Source organism: Dermochelys coriacea, chromosome 7 (assembly GCF_009764565.3).
Source record: "Dermochelys coriacea isolate rDerCor1 chromosome 7, rDerCor1.pri.v4, whole genome shotgun sequence".
NCBI classification, from domain to species: Eukaryota; Metazoa; Chordata; order Testudines; family Dermochelyidae; genus Dermochelys; species Dermochelys coriacea.
In genome coordinates this window covers 1,651,856-1,665,789 of record NC_050074.1, presented here as the reverse complement: position 1 = coordinate 1,665,789, position 13,934 = coordinate 1,651,856, and the positions used below count along the sequence as shown (strand labels likewise).

The 13,934-nt window shown below is 40.1% G+C and overlaps 1 protein-coding gene across 1 annotated transcript in view; it reads right to left on the bottom strand.

Annotated features, from left to right (window-relative positions):
* PRKAR2A (protein kinase cAMP-dependent type II regulatory subunit alpha) overlaps window positions 1–13,934 on the bottom strand; it is a 157,143-nt gene that overhangs the window by 31,057 nt on the left and 112,152 nt on the right. Inside the window, exon 5 of the mRNA XM_038410295.2 lies at window positions 10,378–10,484. Coding sequence (XP_038266223.1) covers window positions 10,378–10,484 — 107 coding nt within the window. The remainder of the gene's footprint in view (window positions 1–10,377; window positions 10,485–13,934) is intronic.

The window sequence follows — 13,934 nt, the reverse complement described above, 5'->3', positions numbered from 1 at the left end:
TATAAAGGATGAATATATATTAAAAAAAAAACACCACCACCACAAGCATGTAGGGACAACATTAGAAAGGCTAGGGCACAAAATGAGATTTAACTAGCTAGTGACAAAGGTTAACCAGAAACCACAAATACATTAGAAGCAACAGGAAGATTGACAGAGTAGGCCCATTACTCAGGGAGGACGAAAAGACAACAGAAAACACAACAGTGGCAGAAGTGTTAAATACCATTTTTGTTTTAGTTTTCACCAAGAGGTTAGCAGAGATCAGACCACTAACATAGTGAACATCAATGCAAATGAGGTAGAATCTGAGGCTACAAGAGGGAAAGAACAAGTTAAGAATTACTTAGACAAGTCAGATGTCTTCAAGTCAGCAGAGCCTGACCAAGTACATCTAGAATACTTAAGGAACAGCTGATGAGTCTCTGAGCCATTAGTGATTATCTTTCGGAACTCATGGAGGATGGGAGAGATCCCAGAGGGCAAGAAAAGGGTAAATATAGTACCTATTTATAAAAAGGGGAATATGGTCTATAATTCCCTGGCTTGTCCAATCATTTTAACTTGGTACTTGGAAAAATAATGGAGCAAATAATCAAACAATCAATTTGTAAGTATCTAGAAGATAATAAGATGATAAATAACAATCAACATGGATTTGTCAAGAATAAATCATGTCAAACCAACCTAATATCCTTCTTTGTGGATGGGAGGGAAGAATTAAACGTGATATATCTCCAAATTTAGAAAGGCTTTTGATACTGTCTTGCAAGTCATTCTCATAAACAAACTAGGGAAAAGGTACCCTAGATGAACCTACTATATACAGTGGGTGCACAACTGGTAATTATCACTGGTTCACAGAGTCAAACTGGAAGGGCATATCAACTGGGGTCCTGCAGAGCTCTGTCTTGGGCTCAGTGCTATTCAGTATCTTCACAAATAATTAAGATAACGGCACAGAGTACACTTATAAAGTTTGCAGACAATACCAAGCTGGGAGGGGCTGCAGGTGCTTTGGAGGACAGGGTTAGAATTCAAAATGATATTGACAAACCTAAGAAATGGTGTGAAATAAATAGCATGAAATTCAATAAGAACAAACCCAAAGTACTACACATAGGAAGGAATAATCAACTGTAAAATATAAAATAGGAAATGACTGCCTAGGAAAGAGTACTGCAGAAAGGATATGGGGGTTATAGTGGATCACAAACTAAATATTTGTCAACAATATAATACTGTTTCAAAGAGTGAATATCATTCTGGGATGTGTTAGCAGGAGTGTTGTCAATAAGACAAGTAATTCTTCCACTTTACTCAAAACTGATAAGGCCTCAGCTGGAGTAGTGTGTCCAGTTCTGGGCACCACACTTTGGGAATGATGTGGACAGCAACAAAAATGATTAATGATCTAGAAAACATGACCTTTGAGAAAAAATTGGATTTGTTTAGTCTGGAGAAGAGAAGACTGAGGGAGCGGGAAACATGATAACAGTCTTCAAATACATAAAAGGTTGTTTTAAAGAGGAGGGTGATAAATTGTTTTCCTTATCCACTGAGAATAGGACAAGGACAAAAAGTAATGGGCTTAAATTGCAGCAAGGGAGATTTAGGTTAGACATTAGGAACTGTATGGGTAGTGAAACACTGGAAGAAATTACCAAGGGAGGTTGTGGAATCTGCGTCATTCAAGCTTTTTAAGAACAGGTTAGACAAACACCTCTCAGAGACAGTCTAGATACTATTTAATCTTGCTTCAGTGCAGGGAACTGGACTAGATGACCTACTAAGATCCCTTCCAGTCCTATATTTCTCCAATTCTTAGTAGCTAGTGGTTCAAAGGGAGGTTTCATCAGAGAATTAAGAACTAAATTCAAATCCCAAACTGTGGTAGGTTCTCTGCCATTTGGGAAGAGATTTGATAAATTTTGATGAATCTGGAAGTTGCATGAAGAGCAAATGTCAAGAAACCTTCCACAAGAGAATGAAATCTTGTAATGGCCACCATGTAGACTTTAATGGAGCTCAAAGACAGACCTCCTTTCTTCAGAGTGAAAAAGTATTCTAGAACCTCCGAAATGGAAGAGCCAACAGGAGACAGAGGAAAGTAAGTACACAGTCTTTCTGAAGGTAATTATAGATTCATAGATAGATTCATAGATACTAAGGTCAGAAGGGACCATTCTGATCATCTAGTCCAACCTGCACAGCGCAGGCCACAGAATCTCACCCACCCACTCCTACAAAAAAACCTCACCTATGTCTGAGCTATTGAAGTCCTTAAATCATGGTTTAAAGACTTCAAGGAGCAGAGAAGCCTCCCTCAAGTCACCCATGCCCCATGCTACAGAGGAAGGCGAAAAACCTCCAGGGCCTCTCCAATCTGCCCTGGAGGAAAATTCCTTCCCGACCCCAAATATGGCGATCAGCTAAACCCTGAGCATATGGGCAAGATTCACCAGCCAGATACCCAGGAAAGAATTTTCTGTAGTAACTCAGATCCCATCCATCTAATATCCCATCTCAGGGGATTAGTCCTATTTACCCTGAATATTTAAAGATCAATTACTTACCAAAATCACGTTATCCCATCATACCATCTCCTCCATAAACTTATCGAGTAGAATCTTAAAATCAGAAAGATCTTTTGCCCCCACTGCTTTGGAAGGCTATTCCAAAACTTCAGTCCTCTGATGGTTAGAAACCTTTGTCTGATTTCAAGTCTAAACTTCCTGGTGGCCAGTTTATACCCATTTGTTCTTGTGTCCACATTGGTGCTGAGCTGAAATAATTCCTCTCCCTCTCCTGTATTTATCCCTCTGATATATTTATAGAGAGCAATCATATCTCCCCTCAACCTTCTTTTAGTTAGGCTAAACAAGACAAGCTCCTTGAGTCTCCTTTCATAAGACAAGTTTTCCATTCCTCAGATCATCCTAGTAGCCCTTCTCTGTACCTGCTCCAGTTTGAATTCATCCTTTTTAAACATGGGAGACCAGAACTGCACACAGTATTCTAGGTGAGGTCTCACCAGTGCCTTGTATAACGGTACTAAAACCTCCTTATCCCTACTGGAAATGCATCTCCTGATGCATCCCAAAACCGCATTAGCTTTTTTCACAGCCATATCACATTGGCAGCTCATAGTCATCCTATGATCAACCAATACTCCAAGGTCCTTCTCCTCTTCCGTTACTTCTAATTGATGCGTCCCCAACTTATAACTAAAATTCTTGTTATTAATCCCTAAATGCATAACCTTACACTTCTCACTATTAAATTTCATCCTATTACTATTACTCCAGTTTACAAGGTCATCCAGATCCTCCTGTATAATATCCCGATCCTTCTCTGAATTTGCAATACCTCCCAGTTTTGTATCATCTGCAAACTTTATTAGCACACTCCCACTTTTTGTGCCAAGGTCAGTAATAAAAAGATTAAATAAGACTGGTCCCAAAACCGATCCCTGAGGAACTCCACTGGTAACCTCCCTCCAACCTGACAGTTCTCCTTTCAGTAGGACCCGTTGCAGTCTCCCCTTTAACCAATTCCTTATCCACCTTTTAATGTTCATATTGATCCCCATCTTCTCCAATTTAACTAATAATTCCCCATGTGGCACGGTATCAAATGCCTAAGTAAGTTTTCTTGTGGATTCCCTTCTGCTGTTGATTAGGACTTCTTTAACATTTCTGGAACAGGAGAGTTCTAACTCTAAAAGGTTTCAGAGTAGCAGCCGTGTTAGTCTGTATTCGCAAAAAGAAAAGGAGTACTTGTGGCACCTTAGAGACTAACAAATTTATTAGAGCATAAGCTTTCGTGAGCTACAGCTCACTTCATCAGATGCCACCTAGGTACTAAGCCGTGAACCATAGAGTGTTCAGGTGGAGGTGACAAGTGTTCCCCAAGTCCTGAGTGAGCATCAGAGGGAAATTCATGGCCAGCCAGGAGGACAGGTGAAGCAGATGAGCTTCCCATCCAAGGAGGCATGCAGCCAAAACTATGTGACAGTAGGAGGAAGATGGTTGAAGGGAACCCTGAGCAAACCTTGTCCAGACTCTTCAGGCAGTCGAGGGATACTACTACACAGCTGGGAATAGAGAGCTACTTGTTCAGACTGTGTATAAACTGTCCTAGGCAGGCTTGGAAGCAGTGCAGATAAGCCCATTTGGAAGGAGCATGAGGAGCTGCAGGCATGATCTCGCAGCAACCTCTGGTCTCAACTGGACTTGTCAATTAAGTGTGTCAAACTGAGAAATTTGTCCTCAGATAGGTTTTGGATGTCGAGGCATTGAGAGTGGCCTCTTTGAACTCTATCAATTGTTTGCACTTCAATGTAGGAATGCACCTTGGGAAGCCAAATGTTGAGATAGGGAAAGACTACTACTCCCCACTGGTGAAGCTGTGCGGTCAGTACCACTATAATTTTTTAAACACTCTGAGGGTAGCAGAGAGTCTGAAAGGGAGGACCTCCCTGACCTACATGAAACGTTGGAATCTCTTATGAGAGGCATATCACAACATGCAAGTATGCATCTTGATGGTCAAGGGCTATGAAACAGTCTCCCAGATCCATGCCTGGAATAGCTGTGATTGTTACCATCTTGAATTTTTGTACCTTGACTAAGGTATTCAGCATGCTGAAATCTAGAATTGGCCTCTACCTGCCCTTCTTATTTGGGAAGCAGGAAGGACTTGGAATAAAATCCCATTCCTCTGTACTGAGTGGGACCTAGTGTCACAGCTCGTGTGCAAAGGAGGGAGAGACTCTCTTGTCTGAAGAGAGGCTTATGAGATGGGTCCTTGAAAAGGCACAGGGAAGGGGTTGGGAGGGAGATGTGGAATGGAAAAGGATGGAGTAGACCGATGTTATAACCGCCAGTTCTCAACTCTCATGAGAGGCAGACATGGGAAAGACAATCCCACAAGGTGGGAGGATCGAAAGGGCAGAATGGTAAATAGCATCAATTCTGGACAGCAACAGGGGTGTTGATGGCTTTCAACTGAAGTGTCAAAACAAGTGCTTTATAGATGATGGCTGCTGCATCAATCCAGGAGCAGCAGTTGAGAATTTCCCCGCTGAATTCTGGGTTTCTTTTTAGGTGGTTCCGACACCCTATGGTAGGTGGAGAACTGAGCTGGGAATTATCTCCAAGATGTCTGAGCCCGACTAAATCTCCTCTTGTTTGCAGGCATATGTATGCCCAGTGAATGAAGGGTCAGCCTAGAATCCTTCAGCAAATGAGGGGACTCATCTGTGAACTCACTGAATAATTTATATTCAAAGGGGAGGGCCTCTACAACGTTCTGGACTTCATGCAGAAATCGTGAAGACTGCAGCCCTGAGGTTCGACACGACTTCAGATATGGAGATGGAATGGGCTTGTTGTGTCAGCTGCATCAAGAGAAATTTGCAGAGTTGTGCCTACCAGAAATTGTCCCTCTATGATGCGGTCCTGAAATTGCTTCCTATGCTTTTGTTGGAGATGTTCAGTAAAGGAATTACATTTTGAATAGCTAATGTGGTTATATTTTGCAAAGAGAATAAGCACTTTTGGTCTTTATCGTGCAGAGTGGCCTTGGAATGGTGTTGTCTTTTGTGTTCTTAATGGTGGATACAGTAAATGGAGTTAGGGGCAGGATGGAAAATAACTATTCTAGCCACAATGTAGTAGTACTTTTTGTCTACCCTCTTAGCTGTCTACAGGACAGGGCTGCCACATTCGCCTGGGCCTGTTTTAACAGCACCTCATTTACAGCATGGGTGACCCTTTCTGAAGGTGATGTGTGAGGAATGTCCAGCAGCATATGCGGAGTCTCTTGGATGTCTTCTAACTGTATTTGAAGAGTGTCTGTCACTCTCTTAATCAAATCATGAAATTGTTTGACGGTGCCCATGCTAGATGGAGGGGACAGAACAGCTTCATCGGAGAGACTGATGAAGTATTAGTCCAAGAGGTAGCCTTTTCAGCAACCCTTCTCTCTTTCTCCTCAAACATTCCCTCCTGAGGTAAAGGCTGTTGTGAGGGAATGGAAGAAATCAGGGAGGGATGTACCTGGCATTCCTGGCAAACTCTGGGTACTGTGGAGAACTGTTGACAACAGGCAGGCCAAGGTTAGCAATATGGCCAGTGGGGGCAGGGGCTCATAAGGGAATGGAGGAGGAATCCAGGTCTGGTCATACCAATGAGGGTCTGAGCAGACCAAGGCTGCACCAGCCTGGAAGTACTCCTCAATGGAGCAGGTTCAGGACAGATCAGGCTTGGCAGGTAATCATAACAGCCCTGAACAGAAATTTGAGAGTCTGAAGAGCTCTCATCTACATAGTCTATAGGAGAAGCCAGACAAAGGAGGAATGCTGGTTTTCCTCTCTGCATGCAATACTGCAATAGGTGAGGTACCAGTACCGGGAGCCTAACTGAGACTCACATTCATTAGAGATTAACAAATCCCTGCAAAACAAACTCCTGACATATCGGGTACAGTTTTCCAGTAATTTGGTGAGCCATGGATGTAGTGGCCTGTGGTATCAAGGATGGTACAGGTGGCACTGGCGTCTCCTGGAAGAGGTATAAAGGTGTAGTAGATGCTACTGGTGGTACCAAGTTCTTCAGTGCAGAATCAGTAGTGTGTCTGGCACATGGGTCATGCCTTGATGGTACTGACTGCTGGGTACCATATGATTTAGATGAGCTCTCAGATTTTGATTTACAGCTCTCAGTACTAATCCCTCTTGAACCCTCTGTGGAAGCCTTTTATGGATGTGGGGTCTTCAGTATGGTGCAACTCTTAGTATTATGCAGTTTCTGAGGAGATTTAGTACTCTTCATGGAACTCTTTTCTGCATCACTTGCAGGTCTACCAGAGGCTGATGGGGCACTATAGTTGCTCAGAGGCTGCTGTACGGGTCTCTGTGTTTCTGTCTGCATTTGTCTCTAGGCCTGGATCACAGTGGTATGCTCCATCATAAGGAGACAAAGTTTAATCTCCTCCTCTCTCCTGGAGCAGCTCTTAAAACTAGTGCAGATTTTGCACTTTGGATGGCATGTGTGAATACCTGAGGCAGCGGCTACAGTGCAAGTGACCATCACTAATTCGGAAGGATTTCCAGCAAGTGAGTCAATGTTTGAATCCTCAAGACTTGGCATGCCCCAAGAAATCAAGAGGCTTCTTTGTAAAAGGGAACCCCTCCCCCCACATTTGGGGTGGGCAGAGGGTAAGGGAGATAAAAGCCTCAGCTAATTGGAAGAAGATCCCTCAAAAGAAACAGAACACTAATCTACATAAAAGAATAAAATTATTATTTATAACAAAATAAAATAAAACTATAAAAGTAACTAAGAGGCAAGTATCTGCAAAATTGATCACTATCAAATGCTCCATCTCTGGCCAGGCTGGTCCATCCATCGCAGCCCTATATACCCTTGACACAGGGCACAAGGATAGCTAGGGCACATGGACAGATCAAACAAGAACTGCTGCTGAAAAATCTTCAATTGTAGGTGCATGGGGACCTCAAGTGGCACACCCATAGGGACACTATTCAAGGAACAATTATTAGTTAAAATGGAGAAGATGGGGCTTATACAAGTATTGCAGGGCAGGTAAGGAACTGGCTAAAAGGGAAATGACAATGAGCTGTGCTGAAAGGAAAATTTTGAGGTTCGAGGGAGATTGTTAATAGAGTTCGTCAAGGATTGGTCTTGGGACCAATCTTATTTAATATTTTAATTGATGACCTTGATGCAAAATATAGAAGTGATATAATGAAATCTGCTGATGATACAAAGTTGGGAGACACTGTCAATACAAGGAGGATAGGATTATTATGCAGGAAGAATTGGATGACCCTGAGGACTGGTGTAACATAAATTGGATGAAATTTAATAGTATGTAGTGCAAGGTCATGCATTTAGAAACTAAAGAAAAATTTCTGCTATAAGCTGAGGGGAGGGAGGCTCATCAGTTGGAAATGCAGAGAAGAAAAACCTGAATTAATGAATTGATCACTTGAGGATTAGGAGCCACCAATGCAATGTTGCTGTGAAAAAGGCAAATGTGATCCTACGATACATTGGATGAAATATTTCTAGTAGAGAAAGGGACGTACTAATGCCATTATACAAGCACTGCTAAAACCTAATCTGACATATTGTGTATAATTCTAGTCATCCTCATTTAAAAAATGATTAACTCAAACTGGAACAGGTGCAGAGAAGGGTTATTTGGATGATCAGGGGAACGGAGAGCTTAACTTCCAAGAGGAAAGTGCAAGAATGTGGCTTGTTTGGCCTAACAAAATGAAAGCTGAGAGAGGAAAGGATCTGATTGCTCTCTATAAATACATCAGGGATAAGAGCTATTTAAGCTAAAGTACAATGATGGCACAAGAACAAATGGGTAAAAACTGGCCATGAATAAATTTAAGCTGGAAATTAGAAGAAGGGTTCTAACCATCAGAAGAATGAGGATCTAGAACAGCCTTCCATTAGGAGTAGTAGGGGCAAATATTCAAACTAGTTTTAAGATGGAGCTTGATAAATCTGTGAATGGGAAAATATGCCAGGGTTGCCTGCAATAGCAGGGGGCTAGACTCAATGACCCAGAAAGTCTCTTCCGGTACAGTGTCCCATATTCCTAATTCGCCCAGCACCCAGGGAACCTCAAAGAGTCATCTTAGTGCCTCTGAAGCAAAGTGGAACCAAAAACCCTAGCCTCAAAGGCATTGATGGCAAAATTTACTGCTCTATACCAGAGCCAGAAGGCTTTGAGAAAGACCTGTGCCTAACGTCTCCAAACAGGTGGAGACCTGAAATCTGCCAAAACAGTTACTGTTCAAATAGGGAACTCTGCTGTTGACCATGATCAGAAAGGAACTGTAAGGAAAGGTTCTCAAGAGCATTAGGGCAGCAGCAATTGCTCTGAGTACAAGACACACCTACTGATGGCTTAGAGACCTAAAATCCTTAGAAAACAAAAAGAAAAGGAGTACTTGTGGCACCTTAGAGACTAACAAATTTATCTGAGCATAAGCTTTCGCGATGAAGCGAGTTGTAGCTCATGAAAGCTTATGCTCAAATAAATTTGTTAGTCTCTAAGGTGCCACAAGTACGCCTTTTCTTTTTGCGAATACAGACTAACACGGCTGCTACTCTGAAACCTGTCATTAGAAAACAAAGGAATTTCCACTTAACTCAAACTAGAAGTACATGACCCAAGAGTAGAAATCCGATCAATGTGGTATCTTTAGGGAAATATGCTTTGGACATGAAAAATAGATACAAAAAAAGAATATGGATAATGTTAGACTTTCAAAGATGATGATTTGTGGAACAAACAGTACAGCAGACACTGCTGAGCCTGCATTTCCAAGTTGGGTCTCAACAACACAATACTTATCAGGCTTTATTCACTTATTCTCAACATATTGTCTTTTTGACCTGCACAGTTTTGCCCACAGTTGTGACAGCAGTAAAGTACCAACTACCGTCATATCCTCTGGAAAATCACATGTGGCAAACTCTACCGCCTTAAAATCTTCTGCAGTCAGCTAGCTGGCTTTCAGTATAAAATGTTTTGTAGCTGACAGCCTATTTGTAAAACATGAGCTAACCAAAATAGGAATTTGGCTGAATTAACTAGGTTACCAGAACCTAACATAAAAGTGCTTTGTAAACTCCCTAAAAATACCATAAATGACAATCCAAGGGAAATGCACTGTCTTAAGGAACTACTTTGAAATCTTTAGTGTCTATTTAATGGTGCCATTATTTGAAAGATGAGCATCTAATAATTACATGAATCAACATCTGTGGCGGAATCAAGATCCTGTTCCCACAACCACTTATTCTTACATTCCTCAAGATTATTCTTATTAACATCACAGTTTTGTAGGAGCCACAAACATATATTCTTCATATCTGCGGAAGAATTAAGTAGGTGTTCATCAATAGAACCATCACTAGGAGATGCTTATAAGAGGAAACACTGATACACGAGAGTTTCTCTGAATGCCTTTATTATAAAAGGGTAAAATATATAAAGTATTTTATACATATGAAAGGGAGAATTTCTTAATTACACAGATATATAGAACCCATTGATCTGCAAGAGAATAGATAGACTGACTGACAACCGGGTACCTTAAAATAGCTACCTAGTACAGATGATTAGGCCAAATAAGAGGAAAGATGTTTATAAAAATCCCTAACGCCAGTGAATGAAAAAACTTAGAAAAACAAAAGTCGCATGAGGTGTGACGTCTATAGGAATTCCCTACTATTTCCAGAATGATTGAAATGCAACAGAAATTATGAGTTCTAGATTTTTATCTCCATAGAACTCATACAAGTCAATGGCTCATTTTCCTACCTCTCAACAACATAAAAGTTGTCTCCATCATCTCCTTGGTCAATGACGTGTTCCTGAGGTTTCACTTTCCTCTCAAACATGGCGTCGAGAACCTGAGACAGCTGCTCCTGGAAAGTTAGAAAATCCACAACAACATTATTCATTGGAAAAAGACTGGTTCATTCAACTTTTGTTCTGGACAGTGAGTAGTAAGGCACATCCATTTTCATATCCTGAATAGGAATATTTGGGTTATTTTAATATTTTTACATTAAACAGTTTTCAATTTTATTTTAATATTTAGTATCTCAAGGGTTTGCTTGCATTGCATTTTCTGACAAAAATGTTGATTTGTAGTTTAAGCCTTAACAGCTTAATCCAGTGCTATGGGTTCAATGCCATATTTAACCACCACAGTCTCTATCACTGTGCCATTTAAGGGCCTTACATCAATGCTGAACTTCTTTCCTATATACACATTATCCTTAAAACCAATGAAAATTGATTTTCACTGTAATTTCAGTCCCTTATCAGATACGCTAACTTTAACATTTAAACCACAACCAATTTCCAAAATGCAACTCATGAACACCCCTAATCCAGTGTTTATGATGCTTAATGCATTTTAAAATTTACTACACTAGTTTTACAATACGACTCATTACAGCAGTATCTGTAAGCACCACTATATTAGAAGTGCTGTCTGACTTTTCATCAGAAATCTCTTATTTTCTCATCTGAAACCCTCCTGGTATTTAAACTGAGAAGGCAGTTGCATCCTGAAAGCTGTTTGTTTTAACAACACATTTAAAGTATGTGTGTTTAAATAACAGAAGTCAGAAAAATGTAAGCATTGTGGCTATAAATGCTTTTTTTAACCCCTAAAGCTCAAAGGTGCCTTATTTTGGGGGGTGGGAAGCAGAGGCTTAAAGAAAAAATCTTAAAGCTTGTTGATAATGTGAACAAGTACGGTTGGATCCTGAAATCTAAAATGTAAACAGCCATAGGAGGTTAAAATACTGTGCACGCTCAACAACTCCTTTTTAATAGGAATTAGTAGCACAGCTGATGCACACGTCCAACACATTACAGCTTTTTAAGATTCTACAAACTCACTCAAGATACTGTGCAACACAGTTGAATTAATGTAACTATCACATTTTTGCAGGATGCTCTCCCATGACAGAACTCATATTTTGTCCCCCCCGGCTTTAGATGTGGGGACAGAATGCAAGTTAGTTTTCCACAGGCAAGAGTGTTCAGATCTGCAGCATATTAAGGACTTTTGCTAGTAACCTGGATTGGTTTTACTCCAAAATTTACTCTGATTCTTGCAAGAAGTGATCCAAAGGACACTGGCTTCTTAGTCTTTGATTATGAGTGTTCTGGCAGCTAATTTATGCCTTTTAGAAGATATATTTAAACAGAACAATTGATGTACTGGGCCTACATTTACTTGGTTCCACTCAAGTGAAATCACTGGTTTATAAACATTAATTTGGCCAATTATGTGTACTCCAGTCACGCAAAGTTATATTTACCCAAAGAATATTTTTTTTGGCAGGTTAGTAAAACAGATGTCTAAGTGGGTCCCTTGAGAGGTATCTTCAACACTATTCTGTTAAAGGAAAAACTTCTACAACCTATGAAAGACGCTATTGTGGTTGTTCTCCCTCAGGACACAAAAGACCTTACTTTATATGGGCCTATAGGAGCTGCATCACTGTTGAATCACAACAGAGATTATAGTAAAAATACTAGCTAGCTGACTGCAGTCTACGCTCCCAGCTTATGTAAATCCAGATGAAAGTGGATTCACTAAGGATACACAAATGTAAGACAATATTTGGAGAGCAATTGGAATCTTACTGCTAGATCAAAAAAGAAAAGATAATTTTTTTATCATTAGATACAGAGCAAGGCTTTGACAGAACAGAGTGAAGCTTTCTGTTTCAAGTCCTATCCCGTATGGACTTTGGCTGACAGTTCCTTAAATGGATAACTGCTCTTTACACCAACCCAAAAGCAACTGTGCAAATTAATGGGTGAAATCTCCCCTATCAAAACTACAAAGAAGGACCGGGCAGAGATGTCCAGTGTCTTCTTTACTTTTTGCATTGCCCCAGAAGCTTTTTGCATAGAGGATAAGGAACAATGAATCCATCACAGGAATAAAACTTGCAAGAGTATATCAGAAAATATAATTACATGCAAATTATGTAATATTTTGATCTAAATCAAATATTTACCTAAAATGAGTTGCTAAAGAAATCCAGGAATTTGGGAAGGTGTCTGGATTTAAAGAAAATTATGCAAAATCTGAAGTGCTAGGTATACATTTTCTAGACTCTGAAAAGTCAGTCCTCCAGAAACATTTGGGTACCTATGGGCAACAAATTATATAAAATACCTAGGAATTCAAATCTCAAACAACCTAGAAGAGCTCTATGATTGAAATGTCAAACTACTACTTCAGCAAATGAACAAAGATCTGAAAGACTGAGGAAAGTATGCAATGTCTTGGTTGAGGAGAATACCCATGGTCAAAATGAACTTCTATATTGTTTCAAGCACTTTTTTATTTTTTCAAAATACTTACGCAATTCTGTGTAGTTTTAGGAAAAAGAACTGTAAGACCAATAGGACAATGGAACAGACAATGGCAGGTGATTAAACTACATGATCCTTGAGTTCCTTTCTAACCCTACAGTTCTATGATTCTACCCCAGATAAAACCCTAGCAGGAATACAAAGGATGTTAGAATTATGTGGAATAAGAAAAGACCAAGAGTGAGTGCAGCTACTTTGCACAGACCCATTAAACAGGATAGATTAGCTGTTCGAAATATTCTATGGTGCCAGCCAGCTCAAAGCAGTAGTGAAGTGAGGGTGCTCTTACCCAGACAAACACTGGCCCTTTATGGAACAAGAAAATTGTGGCACTGAAAATATCACAAGGCTACAACAGATTAATAAAAAAAAAACATGCCCTCCACAAATTTACACACATCCTTTATCAAAGGCTACTCTGAGTTTGGGATAGAACTAGAGAAAAGATCAATTATTTTCTGTTGCCAGTGGCACCCACTGCTAATAAACCAGATCTTAACCCAAATTGTGAACTACAGAGCTTCAAAGATTGGGAGAGTGATGGAATATATATGGTTGGCCAGTTATTCAATAAAGAAACTTTTCTAATTTATTTAAAGAGCAAAACTATCTTTAACTGGGTCCACTCTCCCCTGGTACCAGTAGTTTCAAGTCAGGCATTAGATTTATTGATTTTCCAGAAAACCCGTTTTATACAGAAAACAAACTTTATTAAAGTGATGGTGTCTACTCAATTAGGACACACAAAAAAACCCCCTAATTTAGATCAATCTTTGCGGACAGCCTTGCTAATAAAAAAGTCTCCAGGTATATATAACATGCTGGGACATGGATGCTGACAGACAAATTACCCCAAGCGGGTCTGATCTGGAAAAGAAGACCAGTGATCTTAATTTTGTAGCACAATACAAGAAAATTTCTTCAAGATACTGTTTCAATGGCACCTCACACTAGTCAGGTTAAAAAAT